This window comes from Cyprinus carpio, chromosome A10 (genome assembly GCF_018340385.1).
Source record: "Cyprinus carpio isolate SPL01 chromosome A10, ASM1834038v1, whole genome shotgun sequence".
NCBI classification, from domain to species: Eukaryota; Metazoa; Chordata; class Actinopteri; order Cypriniformes; family Cyprinidae; genus Cyprinus; species Cyprinus carpio.
This window is the reverse complement of record NC_056581.1, coordinates 11999453-12023207: the sequence shown is the minus strand read 5'-3', so window position 1 is coordinate 12023207 and position 23755 is coordinate 11999453. Positions and strand designations below refer to the sequence as shown.

General features: G+C 34.6%; 1 protein-coding gene across 1 annotated transcript in view; it reads left to right on the top strand.

The window, feature by feature from the left end:
* Positions 1-23755, top strand: part of LOC109091108 (opioid-binding protein/cell adhesion molecule-like) — a 161716-nt gene that overhangs the window by 7376 nt on the left and 130585 nt on the right. Inside the window, exons 2-3 of the mRNA XM_042765240.1 lie at positions 9975-10090; positions 14900-15017. Coding sequence (XP_042621174.1) covers positions 14957-15017 — 61 coding nt within the window. The 5' untranslated portion in view covers positions 9975-10090; positions 14900-14956. The remainder of the gene's footprint in view (positions 1-9974; positions 10091-14899; positions 15018-23755) is intronic.

Below are 23755 nucleotides of genomic sequence, written 5' to 3'. Positions count from 1 at the left end.
TTAATATCAGGTCACACATATCACACACACACACACATACACACACATATATATTAGGGATGCACCGATATGAAAATTTTGTCCGATAATGATAACCGATCATTTTTTTTATTTATTTGAATGCCGATAACCGATATGTTGGCTGATAAATCTACATCCAAATTTTAATATACTTTTTGAGTGCCTGATTACAAAAAAGGTCTCATCATAAAAACCCAAACACTTAACACTAAACTTAACACATAAGCGGCCTGCTTTGAACAGTGTACATTTTAAAAATAGTTTTACTCTCCTATTACCAAATTTCATCATACAAAGTCTATGATGAAAAATAATGCATAAGTAATGCAAATAAGTCATCTCAAGTCAAGTGTTTCTGAAGGAAAAATCCATTATTTATCGCCTTTAAGATATCGTCCAAATTTTCTTATTGGGCTGATACCGATAACAGAAATATTTAGCATTTATCGGCTGGTACCGATATGGTGGCCGATATATGGTGCATCCCTAATATATATATATATATATATATGTATATATATATATATATATATATATATATATATATATATATATATATATATATATATATATATATACATATATATATATTTATTGATGTGTACTAAAAATAAAGGAAATTGAGAATAAAATATTACAAAATAAAATTAATTTTGCTATATTTGATTTAGCATACATTTTTGCGTGTAGGCCACGTGTATGCAGTTATTAAACCTAAAACAGGTATTATTTCATTGCTTTAAACAACTGTTGTTGGTTCTTTGAGTATTAAACATTTTATAGCGTCTGACTGGTTGAAATTCTCTTGCTTTTGCTTTGTATGCAGATAGACTGGTTATTTGTCACGGGACCTGATGTTTTTGTTTTATGATGCAATGTTTCTCAACTACATACAATCAAGATCTCTTGGTCCTTTAATTTGTTGATTAAGTTATAAACACGAGCAGCAAGATTTGGGTTCCAATGAGTCTTCACTGTGGGCGGGGCTACTGCATTTTTTGGATCGTCACTCTTTTTATTGCCTTTGATTCACCAAAGCGTTCAGTGTTCCCCAGTGGCAAAAAGGCGCTGTAACGGCACAGCAAGTTAGTTATGGTACATTAGATATTTCACAGCAGGAGTTTTCTATATAACACATGGTGAAAAATCTATTAGTAGTGCTGATTTTATGGGGGGTCTCCTGTGTGTGCTTGTGTCCTTACTATTCATTATTGCTTTGGTAGCATGGAACACATGATTATTTAAACCTCCCTTTATTCAAAGTGCACACCACACTCTTGCCCATTGTGCACTTAATTAGTAGATTAGACACTGTTGATTATATCTGTCCAACCTGAAAGCACAATGTCACATGTCACCGTGCTGGTGTACCATTTAGCAAACCCAGCAGCTGAGGGGGGATCAAAGCTCATCATACTTTCCGCTTTTCTTTCCACTAGCTCACACTTGCAGATACTTCAACCATAGAAAACTTCAGAGGAATTGAGTTTGTCACACTGCTTCAGTCTCCTTCCAAAAATCCTTGAGTGTTCATACAGATTATATTCAATACCAAAAGACTGATGAATGGCTCTGCGAGGTTGATTTAAGCGTTGGGTTTTAGCCGAATGGCTCAGCGCATTCATGATTCATCCGAGGTAGCGCTGATTTGGACAGTCGCTGGGTGTGCTCAGGTGTCAATGAGCATGTGTGGCATGTCACCAAGCTCATCTGGAGAGAGTCGGAGCAGATAGTGACTCGAACTGTAGGGCTGCACAACTGAGCAAATTTATTTGTGAATTATGCATATAAAAAGAAATGTGCCACAAAAAATGAATCCCAATCGGCCAGCTGTGAAGAAACTGAGAAAAAACATCCAATAATGCAATTTTGTTTTCCAACTTGGAATGGCTATACAATTTCCAATGGCTTTCTCTATATCTCACTGCTTTTCCTCCACTCGCCCCACTTCATTTCAGCAAATTTACTAACGTGGATGTTAGAGTAACAGAATTTCCTCAATCACCCAGCAGCTGTAAAACAACAACAACAACAAAAAATAAAAATGTTGAACACAAGCCATGCTGGGCGTAAGGATATTTCACACAGCAACAGACTGGAACCGAAGCAGTATTGGGTTTTCTCTTTAGCCAAGTTATTTTTTATTTATTTTTTTGGCAAAAGAGATGGGAAAGTTGGATAACTAGTTAATGTGTTGGTTTAAGGTAATGTTAAGTTGGATGTGTAGAACATTGGTGATGCAGCAATGATAAAAGCTTTAAGGCCTGTTCACACCAAGGATGATAACCATAACAGTAATGATACAGAGGGACAATATTGTTGGAATAACTTTCAGAATTATATTTTCCAGCCGATGAATGATAAAATCATTGACAGCCAAACAAAATCCACCATACTTAAAAGAGCTTGTGGATTTAAAGTGGCAGACGACAAAATGGAACTGCATGAATATTATAAAGAGAACAATATCGTGTGTTGCTGTGGACGCTAATATATATGTTATTGTTCTTGGTGTGAATGGGCTTTTGATTTTTATAATATATGCACAATATACACAAAATAAGTACAATGTTAAATATCAATCGTATGGTCCGTTACTGTGTAATATAATAATATAATATAATTGACCAAATACTTGTTATTTTTTGGATCCTCCAATATGATGATGGCAGGCAAATTAAAACTTTTGCACTATAAATAAAGAGAAATTTATCATGGGTATACATATATATGTCCCACTCTTTGCTAAGCTCACCCTAATGTGACCAAAAGAGCAGCTTGTTTAGCTCAGACACGTACTGTAGCTTGAAATAATTTTCTTGTTTTCAGCTCCTGTTTTTTTTTTCAGCTCCTCTTCTCCAGAGGACAAGCATCAGTTCTGCCAATAAAACTTCTCTGTTACTGTGAACCAACCTATAGCCAACTGAATTAAATTCTCTGTTGTTTCATTTCTGTTTCACAAGTCCAGAAAATTAGGTGAGATTTCTCAAGAGAACGACAGTAGATGATATCTTGCAATAATAGCGCTTTGTGTTTGGGTGTTGTGTTTGTCCTGGAAAATAGAAGTTGATTGTTTCGCAGACCTTTCACTGACGGCAGCTTCACATTCCATGTTTGTGCCATATTAATCACAAATTATGTCATTATCAGTATTACTGTTATTATTGTGATGTTTGTTTTTCTACTTTCATTTGTTATACGTCTTTGGACACAGGAGTTAATCGGTCTGTCAATCATGTGCCAGCGTTAATGAAATGATGACCTATTTTATTTTATTTTTTTATGTTAGCTTGCAGAGTTGATGTTCACTGACTCTTAAAGACAGGCATGTTAATTAAGGTTAAAGGATCACATATCTTGCGCAGACTAATGCATCTAAATCAGTTGTTTATGTTTTATTATCCCTGCGGGATTCATGATTCTTAAGTTTACATCTCAACTCATTTTTACCTTGGAAAATAACAAGCTCTGATTCCAGGCATTTTCATGTTTCTTGCAGTGCACAGCATAAATAATTGCACCGAGTGTTTGCTATAAAACACACGTGCTTGCTAAAAATGCTTTGAGGCAGTTGAACCCTTTAAAAAATTCTGACAAGTTAAAACGAAGAGGTTTGAATTAAACTTGTCAAAAGAGGTTTGACTGTGCAGACAGATATAAATTCACAGCCTGAAGTTACAAGTTTCCATTTATCTAGACAACAAATTGTGTACCTGTCTGACTGACACACAATCATCTCGGCAAAGCCAAATGTTCTCATCTATAATATTGTTTGGGACGATTACATATCCACAGCTTGATTCGTTAAACTTGATAATCTTTTCCACATGTTCTCATAAAATAATTGTTCTACTTGGGATGTTCTTCTAAATTGGATGACAGCTTCCCCACCGGGTGGGCATGATGAACTCTTGCCAATAGGGAGCAAACTAAGCAAGCAGAAAATGTCATTACAGCTCGATTCGAAAGGCCTCATCTGTCTCCCTGTCAGCAGGCTTAGCTGCTCCTTCCACAGAACCTTCAAATACCTGTAACAAGTTTAAAAAGTAATTTTCAATTTGTTTTTAAATTCCCAAATGGTGTAATATATTTCCAAAGGTTTGGGAGGCACACTGGTTTGATTTTGTTAGACTCAGTGTTTATAACAAATCATTAAGACAATTTTCTTGCTGAATTTGGAGTTTTTTGTAATTATAAGCGTTGTAATTAAACTATTAGCCTATTTGATTGGTTTTCCATCTTAAAACTATTGTGCTGAAATCTCATGCACTCTGAAAGTCTTGTAAACAGAACAAACAATAGGTCTGCCCAAAGGTTGTGTTGTTCCAGGGCAATACGTTTTTTTGGTAAATTATGCTGGAATTTAGCCTTGACCTTCACATCGGACAGACATCGGTTGGGTCTTGTGGTTTGATCTAATATCTTGAGACAGCAGAAGGTCCATCTGAAGTTCAAAACCCAGCAAGGATCCTAAATCTGTTCCTCTTTGTAAACACGTTGTCTGCGGCTAAACGCTAAACTTTTAACCCTCGAGCAGCTTTCTGCTATTTTTAGCTTGTGTAGACTTGACCTTAACTTGAGAACATGACACTGTTTGTACCCTTGTGATTGTATTGTCATCAGTATGCTAGTATTTCTGATTAGCTCTGGTAGTAAGTGAGATTATTTAATTGAGACTATTATACTGTATCTACTTCCTGCAAAAGAAGTAAGAGTGAAATGCTGTCACAAAATGAAAAGAGGAAAAAATAGAACAGAGAAGTAGTTTAAGATAACAGAAATATAACAGAAAGTGTTTGTCTCTTAAATTTGTGTGTTTGTGAATACTACCCCCCCCCCCATCTCCATTCAACTCAAAGTCAGCTTTCTGAATTCAAGAGACAAATATGTGCTGTTGTCGAGACTCTAAAACTATTTGTGTCAGTCTGTATTAAGTCTGCCCGTTCTTCTTAGATCAGCACACATGAAGAAATGGAAAAACAAGGTTGGTTATTTTTGGGAGTATGGAAGGAGTGTTCTGAATGGAGACAATCAAAAGTCTCATTACTGTGCACTGTAAGGCGTACTGTATAGATAATAGACATAGATTTTGGATATGTTTTGTTTTCTTTAACTCAGTGCCGAAAATAAAGCTTTGACAGCTACTGGGTTTCTGAGTACTCAAGGAGTCATGCAGTTGATGCTAAATTCATTTATAAATGCTCATAAAAGTGTTTATTAAGATTCAGACTGATTACTGATGAAAAGGAATCAGGAAAAATGAAAATTCTTTCTTTCTTTCTTTAATGCGGATGTCTGATTACTTTGTCTCGGAGTTAAAGAAATAGCTATATACATATATATATACTGTGTATATATCTATATATATATATATATATATATATATATATATATATATATATATATATATATATATTCTGAGTATATTCTGAGTACTATGTATGTATGTATATATATATATATATATATATATATATATATATATATATATATATATATTTGAAGTTTCTTGTCCTCATCAAGGCTGCATTTATTTGATCAAAAATACAGAAAAAACTGTAATATTGTTAAATATAATATAAAAAAACACAAATAATTTTCTATTTTGATATACATTAAAATATTATTTATCCCTATAATTTTTGTCAGCTATTACGCCAGTCTTCAGTGTCACACAATCCTTTAGAAATCATTCTAATATGCTGATTTATTTAAAATGTTGAAAACAGTTGTGTTCTTAATATTTTTTGGAGCCTGTGATACTTTTTTCAGGATTTTTTTTTGATGAATAAAAAGTAAAAAAAGAACAGCATTTATTTAAAATTAAAATCATTTGTAACAATTTACACTACCGTTCTAAAGTTTGGGGTCAGAATTTATATAGCATTGTAAATTTAAGTTATAATTGATAACAGATATATAAAATATTGTGTAGCTACAAGGCTACTCAAGTCATCATTCATTTCAGGCATAAGAACACCCCTTTCCCATTGTCTAATAACCGTATTGACATTTAGAAGTTATAACATTTATCTTGTTATTCTGAGCTTGTGTGTGAATGAGTAATGCATACATTTAGAATATTAGGTTATGTTTTTGAAAAAGTGTAGAAATGAGAATGATGCCTGAAGTACAACAGGCCTTTTCTCAGCAGTTTCGGGCGCTGCTAATGAACGAGATGCTCTGTGCTTATATTAACACGGCATGACTGTCTGAGATAGCAGATGCCTTGTGCCACAGCTGAGGGCTGTGTGTGAGGTGTGCGTGTGTGCCACAGCTGAGGGCTGTGTGTGAGGTGTGCGTGTGTGCGCGTGTCAAACCAAATGACACTCGAATGGCGGCTCAGCAGAGAAATCTCTAAGCTGGATAAGACATCACATGTCAGTAATCAAAGAGAGGCAGAGAGATTGAGGGTGAGACAGACACTGAGAAATGATGGTACAGGCTTGGCGAGGGAAGGGGGTGAAGTGAGGGATCGGTAGAGGGATGATGATGATGAAATGATAGGCTGGGGGTTTGGATGCTCAGATGGCTTAAGGCAGCCAGTCGGCCCCCCCAGAGAGGTGGGAGCCACAATGGTGGTCGTGTCTCTCCTTGTACTCCTAAATCATCACACACACACACACACACAAAATCTTTTCAAATTTATAGTCATGTTCATCTTGAGTGGTCCACGTTTTCAGTGCTAAATAGAGAAATAACAGTGTTCACTGTGTAAACAATGGACTCTCAGAACAATTCCTACAATGTCTACTCCCCGACACTCTGTTTCCCCCCTTTTTCTCTCACCACCCCCTCAGTTTACTGTACATCCACAATGCTTTGGATTTACAGAGATTCAAACTGATTACTGATGAAGTAATTGTATCAAGCACAATTTTATGAGCTGCCTTTTATTTCCTTCAAGGATACAGATCATTGAGGTATTTGGCTTTTTTATATAGTTTGCTAGTGCTCATTTTCATCATTTCCCTATTTAATCCTGAAAATCTTGAACTAAGTAAATTAGTTGGCTATCTTGTGGATTTTTGATTACTTTGTCTCTGAGTTAAAGAAATAATTCACCCAAAAGCAAATTTTGATTATTTATTATTATTGTATTATTATTGATTATTATTTTGCCCTTGTGTTGCATATTTTGATGGTATAAACCTAGTCCATATGACATCTACTGAATTTTTCTGTGGCCAGATTGAGTTAAATAAAGATCTGCTAAAAATGTACTCACACTTTGTCCATCCAAGATGAGATGAGTTTGTTTCTTCATCTGAACAGATTTGGAGACATTTAACATTACATCACCTGCTCACCAATGGATGGTAAAATATGCCAAAAACAGCTAAAACGTGAAAAAAAAACTGTTCTGATGAAGACAAACTCATATGCATCATATACATACTCAGCCTTAGGGTGAGTAAATTTACATGTAAGGGGGAATCTTGAATTTTTGTGTGTTCCTCACACAAAGCCTTTATTTTATTTTATTTTATTTTATTTTATTTTATTTTATTTTATTTTATTTTATTTTATTTTATTTTATTTTATTTTATTTTATTTTATTATTTATTTTATTTATTTTTTATTTTTATTTTTATTTTTTTTTATTTTATTTTATTTTATTTTATTTTATTTTATTTTATTTTATTTATTTTTTTATTATTTTATTTTATTTTATTTTATTTTATAGGTTAACACCTCCAACACCTCATGTTCATTATGTACTATCATTGAATGGAAAAGATAGGAGTAAAATTTCTTCCAATATCTAATTTTTTGGTTCCAGAGAAAGTCATGAAACAACATGAGGGTGAGTGAATAATGACATGATTGTCATTTTTGGTTTAACTGTTCTCTTAAAGCAATAAATAAATAACAGTAAGATCCACTGAGTTAAAACAAGTGCACTCACCAGGCCGAAGCTTTTCTCCAGCTTGCAGTAAAAAAATTTATTACTGTATACATTAGTCTAAAGATGAGATGCAAGTCGCTTTGGAAAGAAAGTGTTTGCTATAAGCATAAATGTAAATGAGAGTTGTAAAGAAATCCAAAGCTGAAAATTGGAATTATCGACTCCGCCATCAGTGTAAACCCTTAGGGAGGAATCAAACATACTTACGGCAACCGACACATAAAAGTGTGTAAACAGAAGCAACATGTCAGGCTATGCCATTTCAAAAAACCGTGTTCAAGTAGATGAGTTACTTTTTATGCAAATAAGATGATGTTTCCCTAGCTTCTATAAGGTGTCTTTTTTTCATCTCATCTTCCCTGTGGATTCATTTTGGTATTGGTGACAACGTCAACTAAAATTATTTCCATGTCTGAATTATTTTTTTCATAAAGTGAACAGTTCACATTGCATAGGAGAATTACTGACAGCTGACAATACTTTAATCTTGTCATGATGTGCCTTCTGTGTAGGAACGAGGAGACGAAGGATCGTGGAGACGCAGGAGATTCAAGAGCATAATACACTTTATTTTCTTCAACCGGGGAAACACACACTTATCACATGGAGATGATAATTAAGACCCGACAGAGACAGACTGAACCTACCAGAACTTAAGTACACAGGGAATTCGAGGACAATAAACTAAACATACCTGGAACAAATTGGAAACAATTAGGACAGGAATGGGAAGGACCAAATAAAAGGGCATAATAATAAACATGGAGCACGTGGAGGGGGAAAACACAACCCAAGACAGGAACAGAGTCTGACAAATCTGTGTTAGGGATTTAGAGTGACATCTTATTGTTAACTTGAAAATATAGATTCAAACAATTGCCATCATTGTGTACTGTATGATAAAGGTTTCACACAGCTTGTTTTTGCACTGTTAAGATGAGATAACTCTTTAGAAATGAATCAAGGAGGGAAAGAATGTGAAAAAGGTTTTATTAACCATGGGAAAATATTAATTCTTTTAAGATGTTTTCTTAGGCTGCCAAAAATGTGCCTTTACAATTACATGTTCCATCTGCCTCTTCCTCTTGCCAAATTAATTTAGGCCACTTTTGCTAATGCCTGGGCATTCAGATGACAAACTGGCAGCATAAGCTGTAGGAAAGAGGAAATAAAGGCAGACCCAGAGTTTGCCTTAAATTCAACCTTGATGAGACTGTTTGTGTGATTCCAGTTGAAGGATTTTCAGTTCAGATGCTAAAGCTTAATCAGATCTGTTTGCCAATAATTTAAGCTGAAAGTTAGAGTGTTTTTACATGAATCCTATTAATCCAATTAATTGGATTAATAAATCATAATTTCAGCTCCTAAAATGCCGAAAATTTAAATAAAAAAGTAGTCTATATGACTTTTGGACTGTATTTCATGTTCTTCAGAGACATATAATAGTTTTGTGTGGAAACAAATGAATGTTGCATTTTGGTCTGTTTCTTATTCAAAGCTTTGGTTTCAAAAGAATTATATGGACTGCTTTTTATTTTTTATTTGTTCATTTTTTCCCCATTAAAAAAAAGAGACACCATATGGGTGTGGAATGTTGATCAAAAGCCCGTTCAGTTCAAAAACATTAACTATAAAGATAACTATTAACGATAACTCACCATAACTACTATAACTTACTTACGATTTCAGTGCTCACACCAACACACAATAACATTCTGTAAGTGTTTTGTCATCTGCAACTTTATGTGTGAGGCTGTGAGCTTTGGCTGTCAATGTTTTTATTGTTCATCAGCTGGGAAAAAAAGAATTGTCAAAAGTGATTCCAACTGTATCGTACCTCTGTCCTGTAATCATCTTAGCTGTGGTGTGGACTATGCTATTCTTTTGCAGTTACATTTTTAAAACTATATCATTATAATGCATAAATGGTGACAAAATGTCAACTGTCAATTGAGCTACTTTAACTTTTGGTCCAATAAAGGAGTCTGTGATGGTCATTCTGTCACTCTCTTTTTATGTATACACGTTCTTATCTCTCCTTCAGGGGTGGGATCAGGTTGGAGAGGCTGTGCCATCTGTGTTACTGCTGGAGTGCAGAGTTAATACCCCCAGTATAGATGAAACGCACAACGCTGAAGTCAGCCTGAAGAGCTTACACATGTAAGGCATGTACACACACTCTCACATGCACACAAATATTCAAATGCAATGCTACGTTACCTTGATGGATGCTGGCCAATTTGTGGATATTGACTTAAGCACGAAACTCACAGCATGGCTCTCTGAGAGAATGATGGGACTTAACTGTTTGGGTATGTTTTGAATGATTTCTTATTTCATGCAATTGATGCAATATCAGATTTACACCCTCTGAGGTCTAGGGGGTTTTGGGGGCCTGGAGAAACTTTTGTTCTTTTTTCAGTTGCTTATAAATAGATACATGGCTAAAGTCTAATAACACTGTAATCAGTACAAACTGGGCTACAATAATATGTAAATAGCATGCATGTACATGACTGTGTTTTTGAGAAAACAACGTTTATGCGTGGTTAGTAAAAAACTACAATTTTGAAGACACTGAAATAAGGTCATAAAACACATACAGAGCATTTGTTCTCAAAATTAATTAATAAATACATATGTAAATAAAAAAAGATGTTGATAGAGGGCTCAACAAAGACACTGGTAACACCTTAGTTTAGGGACTAATTCTGACTATTAACCAGTTTCATAAAAGCAAGCATATTACTAGCATATTGGCTGATTATTAGTACTTTTAAAGCACATATTAATGCCTTATTGTGCATGACGATATTTTATATCCCTTAATCCGACCCCAGACCTAAACTTAAAGTCCCTGTAAAGTCAATATTACTTATGTGTTCTGAGTTTATCACACCACAGCAAAATCTGTCCTCTGCTCTCAAACGCTAGGGGCGTATCCACTGTCTGTGCTGAAACCACGCCCACTTGTGGGAAAGCTGCCGCCTCTTAACTGTCAAATACTGCTACAGCCTGAATGGATGCTCCTAGCTGCTTAATTGGATTTACAGTGCCATACAGGTGTGAGCCTTCAGAGCCAGAATCCAATTCAGAGGACTGGCTACCTGAGAATCAACCTCGTCGTCATGCTCAGTAGTTCCAGTGGGTCATCGACAGTTATTATAGTGTTAGGGGAGGGGCAATGATGAGTGGCTCCAGTGTGTTATCGAGCCACCGTTTTAGCCCTGCCCAAAAAATCCTTAACACAGAATTAGTGAAAAATTGTTTAACGGTCTAACTCCATTCAGTACTACAGAATTCACAGTCTTTGTAATGTGTTTCAGCAATACATTTGTAACATTTAGAATGCATTTAGAAAAAATACTTAATGCTGGGAACTTACAAACCCTTTACATTTCACACACATTTTACTAATGCGTGTGTGTGTTTGGTCAACACACAGTTGATTTGTATGTCAAATCTTTCTCATCCCGCAGATGTCTGTAATGGTTGTGCCATTTATTAAACAACAGCAGCTAACCTCATCTTTGATGCTCCATTGTTTTGACTGAGATGGCAGAAAGCTATTGAATGCAGTTCATTTTAGTATTACACTTTCAAAGCATTACAAAGATCACTAAACACTCTTCAGTCTTTAGGCTTTCATGTCAGAAATAATATGAAAATATTTGGGGTTACTTGAGGGTTTAATTATCAGGTTCAATTAGATCAGACATTACTTGACATTACAAGTACCAGCAGTCCAAACTGGCCCGCATTTTCACAAAATTCCTAATTAATTTTCTACTTGTATGTTAAGAATTATGTAATATACAATAAATGTAAAGTTAGTATATTCTATTATATAGTATATTTTGCTGAGGATCAAACACTACTTTGGTTACTTTAAGTTATTTGAAGGGCAAGGTAGTTCCTAATTTTATTGTTATCTCAAATAAATTAATCATCAGCCTAATTATGTGCCATCAATATTCTGATTCTATTGAGCGGTATTAATCATCCAAAAAGGCTTGTCTAAAACCCTCAAAGAATATGTCCTTGTCAAATGTTAGTAGCAGAAACATCAATTATGATTCATATCAGGACCGCAAATGGGACACTGTGAAATTACTATCTAGTTTATCTGTGAAGTTTGGCTGGTGCTCGGTTGCCCACAGAAATACACTCTTCCTTCAAAGAATGGAACGGTTTGGTGGCATTTGCATCACATTTTGATATACATCAGTTTGATAAGCTCTTTGTGAAATATGGACTATATTTCCAGTGTGAGTTATTGTCATGGGTCGACTGGTGAATGCGCTATCGCAGTTGGCTTCTTCGGGACAATGCACAGGTAGGGCAGATTTTGAATTAGCTTGACAGTTGCACCATTAAAAATGTGCAATTTGGTGACCTTGCCGGATTTGATTTAGTGTTTGGCTAATAGTACTCGCAGTGCAATTCAGACTTGTTAAGAGCTTGGGTAATATTTCGATTAAACCCTCTGCTTTTGCTCATTTTTAATTCATAACATGCCAGTAAGAGTGCAATTAATATTCAAGAAATTCATGACATTCTCTGAAAGTGAGATCACACTTGAACAGAGCATGGTGGAAGTGAGCGTAGGAGTCTAAAGGCATAAGTGATGTACAGTAGTTCTTCCACTGACAAAACAAGAACCCTGCGGCACAACAGCAGACTACTTGTAATGAAATCATCCTGTCCTGATGGAGATGCCAGCTTAGAACACAGTAAATCAACTGCAAGGTTGTTTGTGAGGTCAGGTCTTTTGCAATATTGTATTGTGGAAGTACTATGGTACAGTGTTGATATCAGATGCAAATCCCATGGTACTTTATTACCATATTTGCAATTCATAGTACACACTGAGGTCCTTTTTCAAAGTGGTTTATACTGTATATATATATATATATATATATATATATATATATATATATATATAATTGCAGAAGGCTGATGATAACAATTATACACATTGTTCATCAACAATAAACTCAATATTTGTGATATTTGAAATTATAGTTATTGCTGCAGTCTTTCTCTGCAGTCAAACAGTGTATAATAGACTCACTCATCTGGATCTGTGCCTTATATAATCTAGCCCCACATGGCTAAAAAGTACATCAAATATTTGAGTGTGAAGTCTGTGTGTTTGAGTTATATCCTGGACTGCTCTCTAAACACAAGTCTCTCTTTGAGTTGTAAGAGCTGTGGTTCTTGTGGATAGTCCAGGTGTTTGTCACATAAAAAAGCGGCTGAGCTCTCATGGGGGCAAAAGTTTGATGCCCTGATTGCACTCCCCCTCTTTCATTTCGTCTGCTACTTTACAGCAGGAGTTCCCAACATGTTTCATCAGCTGAACCTAAGTGACTTAAATTATTTACTTGAAGTACTACCTGAGATTTTAAGTTACTATGTGGTATCTTGGGAAGCACAAAACTAGAGAGTAACTTCTGCATAAATATAACGACTTTAATGTCAGTTACAAAAAAATAACTATATTTGAGTGATTTTATAATGCTGAATATATTATTTTTTTGTTATGCATTTTTTATTGCACTTTACAGTAAGGTTCTATTAGTTAACGGTAGTTAATGCATTAACTAAAATTAACTGTTCATGGTTAGTTCATGTTAGCTCAGGTCCATTAAATAATGTTAACAGAAACTTTTCATTTTAGTAATGTATTAGTAAATGTTGAAATCGTTAAATAAGTTTAATAAATGCTTTAAAATTATTTTTCATTGTAAAGCAACATATTGTAGTTAACTAATGTTAAAAAATGAAACCTTTTTATCATACACACAAATTATCTCACAAACCCACTATTGTCCCACATGAGAGTTAATTATTTACTATTTTTAAATATTTGTAAAAATCTATTAATCTATCTATTTATTGATGTTTGTATCTTAAATGAAAATGTATTTTGTCTGGTTGTACTGGCAGATTGTTTGTTTTAAATATTAAATCATTTAAAAACAAGGAAACATTTTTTGTGTAGTCCGACAAAATACATTTATACACTTAGGATACAATACATCAGAACATTGTAATATCATATGCAGTCTCAAGCTAATTTAACAGATATTTATTTATTTTTTTTTAGATATTTTTATTCTTAAAACATATAACAAAAAGACTAATTAAAAGCTCATTATGAAGCATTTTCAGCAATTTGTCATTGACGTTGATTTTGTTTTGGTGGTCTAGAGAGTCAGTTTATTCTGACAGATATAGTGATTGATGTCATTTGAAATGATAATAAATGGTTCTGAGAGACATAATTGAACAATAATTAGATCCGTTTTGTTTATTCAGATGCATTTAGGATGGATGAGATATACATTGTTAATCTTTGCAGCTAGAGATTCACAAAAGCAGCCCAAGGTCACCTTGAGAGTTTTGTCAGAGTAGTGATGACTATCAGAGCGAAGGGACTTCAGCATCTTGGCATGGACCCAATACTCAGTGTTGACAGCAGGCAATTACACAAATAAGAAAGGCTCGGTCTTTAAATAGAACCAATGTAATATAAGGGAACAGAGCAATTCCAGACATGTCTGTCAGTTTGTGGTGACAGACCAAATATTAGGAGGCTGGTTGCCAGCTTTATTGAAGATGCTACTCGGCTCGTTCTCTCATTTTGCAGAGCTTTGCATTAGTGGTCCAGTTGAAGCATGAACAAGAGAGACACCCCTTGCTGACAGACAGCCAAGAGTCTCGTCCAATCAAGTGCTCTGAGGGGGCGGGCCGTTCCTTTCCGCCAGCCCGCTGAGCACACTCCGCTTATGAAAATGATCAATGGGGGCTCAGTCTCTCTGCCGCTTTAACTTGTGCTGGATTTAAATTACCTCCACTCCACTCCATGCCTATCCAAAGGTGAAAATAAGCCGTTTTCTGCTGTAATTACCCAGTGATCAAAGAAACCGCAAACAGAACACAGGTGGTTGTGTTTCTGTGCAGAAGAGCAAAGGGAAAGGAAGAAACACCAGCTGCTGCATCCAAAGAACAGTTTGAAGAATGTGCAATCCTGCTTGCTTCATCTTCACGGTGTGGCTGATTGCTCTGCTTGTCTATCCAGGTACTGTTATCGTCTGTTTTATGCATGCTGAAGCTGGGGAGATCATATTTGCCTAAATCTAAACTGGGATATGGGGGAGGGAAAATGTGTTTTCGTAAGTAAGCAAGTCTTCTTTATGCATGGTGCATTTCAAATGTGATCAAAGTTGCAAGAAGTGTGCCTGTTGGGATGTTTCAAAGGTTGCATGCAGCGTGAGGGTGATTTTTCTTTTTTACCCGAGGGACATCCCAGAGGAATGTCAAAACTCACTTCAAGTAGGCTAATCGAGAATGACAGTGGAGACAAACTGAACGGAGTAAGCATCACGCAGTCACCGTTTACTCGCTTCCATGAGTTATATCAGAGGATGAGGAGTGCTCTTTTGGCATTTTTGATAAGCTTATATTTGCAGGTTTTTCAGTAAAGGCAGAAACTGAAATGTTTTTTTTTTTTTGTTTACTATCTGTATTTTGATTTTAAAGGGAAGTACTTTTTTTATACAGAGGATTTATTTATGAATTGTGTGACGGCAATTTGCATGCTTTACATTTCAAAGTCATTGTAATGGTTGCCTGAATTTATGTGCAAGTGTTTTTGAAGGTGATAAAAAGCTAGACTGTTATCTACAGGTTACCTCAGGCAAAATATTGTGATTTTAGGCTACAGGGACATTTCAAGTGTACAACTGCAAAGAAGATTTTAAAAAGAAGAAAAAAAAGGCATGAATATGAGTCATGGTCACAATAATTGAAATTTGAACTTGAAATTCTCTGTGACACCGCATTCTTACAGAAATACACACAGATCAATATTCAATTTTAAAAGAAAGAAGGTTTCTCTCATTGCAGTAACCTCTTTTAGAGTTGCTGTAGTGACTGCATAAGTAGAAACTTTTAAAACTAACCAATAAAGGTAGAAAAACGTCCTCCTATCAGGGTCATTTTACTCTATTCAGAAAGGTCTCTTTGTATGTGCTGCATCATATGATTTAATAAATTACCTTTTCCTTACAGGTTGCCTAAATAATGGACTCAGCTAGTGGTTTAGAGAGGAAAGTACCTCACAGGTGGTTGTTTGCTTTGACTTAATTAGCAAACTGCCAAAATGTGTTGGCCAACCATCAAACGGCGGCCCCTGTTTGATCACAGTTAGGCCTTGAGCTAATTTAATTTCATAATCAACGGGAACCAAAGAAATTATATAAATAACTGTGGAAAAACAAACAAAAAAACACTTGGATCATTGCTTTGCAAGTAAAAATCAAGTCTTAATTCTTAATTTCAGTTCTGAACTAACTTAAATTTAAAAATTACCTGATTTTATTCAACAGGTCTTAAAAAAGGGTTCAAGCATGACCCTTTTAGCCTAGTAAGCTGTTTATATATTTATAACTTTATTTATTACTGATAATAATAATAATGTTTATGATAGTATGTAATAATGAAATGTATGTACAGTATATATATATATATATATATATAAATGTATGTATATATATATATATATATATATATATATATATATATATATATATATACATGTGTGTGTGTGTGCATATATTTTAGTACGGCTCTTAAAAGATTTTTTCCAGGTCTGTTACCTTTGATGTCACATTTAGTCACTAGTGAATTTTTTTTTTTTTTTTTTTTTTTGTTATAAAGACAATTGGCTCAAAGTTCTGTTCCGAGGTATCCTGCCCTTGTCGTGCAAAAGCAACTGAGATGAATATGAATGCTAACAGAAACAGATGCCTTCCACCAGTATTATCATGGTCTCCTCACACTATATTACAGACATTTTTTGTGACATCATAAGAAGATTGTATTTTTTTTTTGCCCCAATCCACACTTTCCTAACAAGCTGCTTTGCATCTGAACGATTAGGTTTGTCTGCTTAGTCTGCCTCTTTGTGCTATCATTTTAGGTTATGCAGCCATGATTAGTCTAGTCAGACCTGTAGTATTGTAAAACTTGGACTTAAGTTATATTTATATACCAGTCTGCATTCCTGAGTAACCAGTAAACCTGAAAACCAGTATTTGCCTGAAGAGTTCTGTAAAATGTTGGCACTTACAAGTCTAAATATGCTTTTGAGCAGTAAACTTTGATGGCCCCCATTAAAGTGTCATTTTGTGAGTGGTACAAATGTTGTAACTTTCAGGCCAGTGAGACTGTTTCACCCACAGAAACAATAGATTTATTGTCAGCTGTAAATGATATAAGTAATTCATTATGATTGACAGCTCAGTGCTTCTGGAAACTCGTGTTTGCTCCCTCAGCCTTTGGAGGCATAATGAGCCTTGAAATAACATCTTTCAGGCACTCAGAAACATCTAACAGAATCACTCTGATGGAGGCTGATGGTAATATATTTATGTAGTAAACAAAATGCAGATTACTGCTTCTCAACAATATCAAAGTCTGAGATGGAGCAGATGACAAGACCTCGATCAGAACTTCAAATAAACTGTGATGCAACTGACATGCTAGTTTTTGCACATGGTTCTGTAGCTGGTTCTGTAACTTCATCCAGAGTCATATGGTCAAAACTTTCTCAAAAATCTGTGGCACTGATTGATCAAATGACTTTTCGATGACACTGTACACTGTGCTAAATATTTTGCAGCTGCTGGCTTCTCTTTACAGTTTTGATTCTGTATTAATGGATCTATTAATCAAACCGGCGGCTAAAGGACACATGCCTTCTTACTGTTCCAGTTTTCACTTGGTTTCATGACTTTGTTTTTGTTGTTCATCAGCAACAGCCAAGCAAATGAATGTAAGGAAGTGTGCGAGAATTTTGCGCAAAAAGCTGGGATCACTTGAGATAAAGAATATTAATAATAATATAATAGGAATATTCATATTAACAGAACTGGGAGCTAAATAGAATGGAGAACCCTTAAATCTCTAAAATCATTATATATTCTTTTGACTATTTTTGTCTCAGTTCTACTGTTTACTGTCTTTGCACTGCTTGAGGTTTACTTTTGTTTTTATTATTATTTCTAAAGATGAATTACTATTTTATGTTTATCCTTTATATATTTTATGCACAATCTACTGTATGGGGCAGACCATATTTACATTCCATTTTCAGGTTGTATTCTGTGTCTAACTGTGTATGTTACAAATAGAAACTCCAATGCTGAATCGATTGAATACTAAATGCTATAAGAAGATTATAAGCAGACTATATTTTAAAGTTTTTATTATATGAAAAATATGTAAATTCAGACAATGCATTAAATTGCTCTAATGTATGAAAAATTGCTAACTGTAACCACAAACTTGTTTTAAAGGGTCTATCAATATATATCGATCATCATCAGTGAACTGTTGCCACAGCTAAAATATTATGAATAATGTTAATAATACAACATTAGAGGACAAGTTTTAATATAGTTTTAGTATCCAAAGCTGTTTTAGGTACAAAAGAAATTCATTTAATTACATTTTTCTTTCTTTCTTTTTTTTTTTATAATTAAAAACTGCAGAAGCAATTTTTTTTCATGTGCATTTAAATTTGAAATGGTTTTTTTTTTTTTTTTTTTTTTTAATGAATGTTCTTTTGTATGTGTCCCAAACGCACACTCGGTACATCATACAAGGACATCATCTGGAGTATTTGGTATGCTCTGAGAGTGTTGTCTAATGCCCCTGTTGTACTGGGCTGTCATTTAAAATAATGTTTGTGTGACCTTGCCAGAGGTGGTGAGTGCCCCATGACAGATTCATTCCTTCCTTTTCTCTGACTCAACTCAGCATGTGCATGTATGTTTTATGTGCACATAAGTGGCAATTCAGAAAGCTCAGCAAAAAAAGCAAAAGAAAATAGCAAATAACAGCCTCATACCTACTATAGACAGATAAACATTTGTTCACTCATCCTTGCACAGTCCAGGCCAGGAGGGGAGGGGGATGCAGGCGAGGCAGACTGGCTTGCCGCAGAGCCTGGTGTCCATATGCCATCATGAGAGCCCCGTGCTCTTCAAGAGTGGCATGGTTTGTTGAGCTCTGGTCATTTGGTGCCCAATCTACTTGGTTGGTCACAGCTTGGGCTGTTTCTGCTCCTGTGGAGGTTTAAGCAATTGTGAAGGATTGTTTGCAGATAATGCACCAGTGTGTGGCTTCCTGTTGTCTTCTCTCTGGCTCTCCAGATTTTCACAAGTTTTGCTCCATGCAGATAAGCCCATTCAGCAGAAGGAAGCAGGCTTCATGGAGGTAGACACTGCTTGCCACTGTATGATGTTATTATTGGAAATTATTTTGAATACATTTTTGTCATATTTTGTTGATACTCTTGAATCATGGTTAAACAGCAATCTCCGCTGCAAAAAAATAAAAAAAGTTTTATATTTTACCCCCATAAAATGTCTTAACATTGTTAAACCAAGATCATTTTACTTGAGAAGCATAATTTTATAAAACTATGTTTTTCAGAGAATATACAGTATGTTGGTCAAGTCACATTTATTTCTATACTGCTTTATACAATACAATAGAGTATGGCTCTTCAAACACTTAAAATACAAACAAACAAACAAGAAAAACTAATCTTGAAAAGCAACTGCTTCATTTATCCCATTACTAAAGATTAGCCAAAAGGGGTCGATACATATCAGGAAAGCAATGCCAGTAGAGAACGCTTAGTATGGCAGAATAACTAGCAGTAGAGGTGTATAGAGAGCATGGTCCAAGTACAATATGATATATAATAATTTGGGGAAGTCGTGGCCTAATGGTTAGAGAGTTTGACTTGGCACCGCAGCATAAATGGCTGCCCACTGCTTCGGGTGTGTGTTCACGGTGTGTGTGTGTTCACTGCTGTGAGTGTGCACTTTGGATGGGTTAAATGCAGAGCACGAATTCCGAGTATGGGTCACCATACTTGGCTGTATATCACTTCACTTTCACTTTCAATATAAACAGGAAGTGACATGACAAACAGGAAGTGTGCATAAAACTTCACATGTAAAATGCTTCACATTAAAATAACTGTATGAAAGGTGTTTTTTTAACCTTGAAATGCTAGTTACAAAATATTCTTAAAGTACTCTGACTTCTAATAAGGCGAATGACTATTTCTATAAAGCAGCTATAGAAGAAAATAGTGTCATTTGTTCTGTTCAAATTAGTTCAGGGTAACTGTCAATGTTGCATAGTTCATCAGTTTCATTAAACAAGTTCAGTTGAGGTATAAGCAACACTACAGAAGGCAATAGTGTCATAGTGTAGTGTTGATTCAATGCAGTTCAATAACAATGTCACTGCTGCAAATTTAGTGTCATTATCCAGCTCAATTCAGTTCAAAATGTGTTCTCATCCAGTAGTGTCAATATGTTGAATTACATTTGTTTTTCTCACATATTATTATTATTATTATTTATTTTATTTTTTCATTTAAACATCTGCAATATAGGTCAGAATTCAAGGATAACAATGAGAGGTCCAGCAAGAGATGTTACTGTAGATCACTGGCACTGGAATAAAGTGGTTGCCAGATTAAATACTTGCATGCAGCCTGCAAATACTTTGCCAGCTTTGTCGACTGATATTTCATCCACAAAAGTCTCTCACTAAGTTCTATAAAAATCTTGTTAAACCCAAACCATAAAGACCTGCTGATTAAAATCGTTGCGTAGACACAAACAGCATGAAAGTCACCTTGTTGTTTGCCTATGGCGATTTCTGGCATACTTCAATAAAATTAATTATCATGTTTTTGCCACCATCCGTTTATTTTAATAGTAAAAGATGTTGAATTTGATTTTGAATTAATGTGTGCATGCCTGATTAATGCTTACAAGCTGTCCATGCAGGGAACCCTCAGGCACTCATCAGTTTCACCTTTACCATCAGTCAAGTGTTCCAACTTTACCATAACAAAATGATAGAGCTGATTATACTTTGATATATATGACATTTGTTACTGCATTTACATTAGTAACATTACACTCATTTTCTTTGTTTGGATGTACTGTTATTCAATACATAATAGGCCAGATTTGGCTTGCACCAACACAAACCGTCATTTGGTTTAAAAAAAAAAAAAAGACTGTCAGGATTTACTAAAGACTGGCAGGGAAACATCAACAATGAAAAGGCATGGACAGTTATTTTTGCAGCTGACCTTATTGTATATATTTCTTTGTAGGAGCTTCCCTTTCAGATACAGAATTTACGGGAGGAGAGTATTTAACCCTAAAAACGGCAAACCCATAAAGAGACATCAGAAAATTAATTCAATGCTATTTTCCATCTTATTGGGACTCAAATAATACAATATCATGAATTTTATTTTTTTTTTCCCAAAACTTGACTCTTATATTTTAATGTTTGTATCCCCCAGGATACGTTTCTCCTTTGGGGGTATACATTCACTGGAAACAGAACACTTGTTTATCAATGCTTGTTACAGCATGAAATACAGACCTAAGGTTGGCCTCTTTTTAAAGAAGACACATAGCAGATTATTGCTGAATAATCTGGAATTCACTGGAATACACCCAAATGCTATTGTTTTTTTCTAATGCAATTTTCTGTCACAAATCAATCATTTTCTGTCACAATATGACTTCTATTACAAAACATTCACCAAATAATGAATTCGGTACACTTTCACATAAGTAGTTTGGCATAATCTTTTAATCTTCAAAGTCAGTCAAAATTTCATAACATTAATAATAATAAAAAAATAAAAAAAAGAATATATATATATATATATATATATATATATATATATCAAAGTCAGTCAAAATTTCATAACATTAATAATAATAAAAAAATAAAAAAAAGATAATTATTATATTAACATTATTATTAACATTAAATACATTTTTATTGAAAATTGTTCAAACATGGCACTTGCACTTTGAATTCACCTTTTTATGTTTATTTTCTTGTTTGTTATTGACACTCACTGGTCTCTGTAGATTTGATACAGATTATCTTTTAATTATTATGTTAACAATTTTCTCTTTTTTAAGCAACCAACATCTTTTGTGCAATTTGTGACTGTGTTTGGTCTATTTAAAACCTGAAATAACTGAGTGGTATGTGCACCATTTGGGCACTCTCTATAGATGATGCCTGACAAGCATCAACCAAAACTTTTACTGTCATTAAGTGCATGGAAGAAACATGATTTTAGTCTTGCTGTTAAATGCACTGTTAAATGAATAAACTAAAAAGAGAGGTCAGTTTTAGTGTAATCAGTGAGTGCAGCTGATGCTTTATTCCTACAGCTGTCAGTTTGCATTTAGTGTTTTATGGCTCTTGGGTATTCTGTCAGAGAGACTACACAAAAGGCCGTTGTGATTGGAGGAAAGCTGTTTTTCCAGGGCAATCTGCACAACATTTGATGTCATCGCTCTAAAAAGGAACATCTTCCAGCAGGCAATGTCATTGGTTCCTTTTTGTTTGTGTTTGTTTTAGCCCTAAACAGTCATATAATGAGGAACAAATGGAACCATGTCATCTGTTGCATTGACGGGGGATTGTAATGAATATGATGCTGTTTCCTTTGTCTTGTTTATAGTTTATGAAATACAGCATGTAAAATGCTACTCTTGATTCTCTCCACTTAATTAAGATTCAACTCGTTCATTGCTTGATTTCACAGTCTAATCACAAGGGATGTAGGTCAGTTTGTTGCCCACAAATTTCATGCGGTTTTTCTTTCAAAACACAGAAATGTATTAGAAATTATGAAGTCATCCTCCCGTTTCAAATGAAGTTTCAGGTTCTTGAAAATCATTCAAGAATTATTTTCCTTGTCTTTCCTTTTCCCCCCATTTTTCTTTTCAATCTGTTTCCTTTTTCTTTCTCATTTTCCTTTCCTTTTCTTTTTATTGTAACTTTCCCTTTTCAGTGTCTTTTTGTCCTTTTCTTTATCTTACCATTTCCTTTCTATCTAATTTGTTCAATTTTTTAATTTCTTACCTTTTCCTCTTTCCTTCCTTTTCCTGTTTTGGATTTCTTTCCTTTTTTCTTTTTTTCTGATTTCCTATCTCCTTAACCTTTTCTTTTTATTTTCTATTTAATGTTATTTTTTCCCTTTCATACTGTATATCTTTTTGTTTCATTTTCTTGTCTTACATTTTCTTTTCCTATTATCATTTTTGCTATAGCCTTTACCTTGTCCTTTTCTTTTCCCTTTTCATTTCCTATTTTTGGTTATTCCTTTTCTCTTTTACTTTCTCTTGCTTTACCTTTTCCTTTCCTATTTCCTATCATTTTTTCCCTATTCCATGTCCTTTCCTCTATCCTGCCTTATCAAGAGTATATGTGGATTAATTTTTCAGTGCTACACTGCTGTACGGAAGAAGAAGGAAAAAAAAAACTCCCAAATTCACCATATGATAATCAGATTAATATATTCATGTTAGCACCATCTGTATTCAGTGATGAAACTGTACAAGTCCCTAATTCATAGGCAGATGCTGTCATTTTCCCACCAACCTCTCAATCTGTAAACACATCTTATTTGGTAACTGCCCACTAAGGGAAGGATTTCTTGTCCCAGTTTCAAAGCATCCAGATGTTCACCTAACTCTCAAACTGGTTGTACTTATGTACGGTAAATAATGGAGAGTTCATTATGACTGAAGTTATCTTCATGTTTATTTCTTTAAAAAAAGCTGCTGCTGTCGAGAACAACATTAATACAAATGGAAAAGCACTTCTATTGATCGACAAACAGTCTTTTGTCTGCAGGGAGGGTTGAAGGGGAATGGGCTATTAATGTCACATGATCAG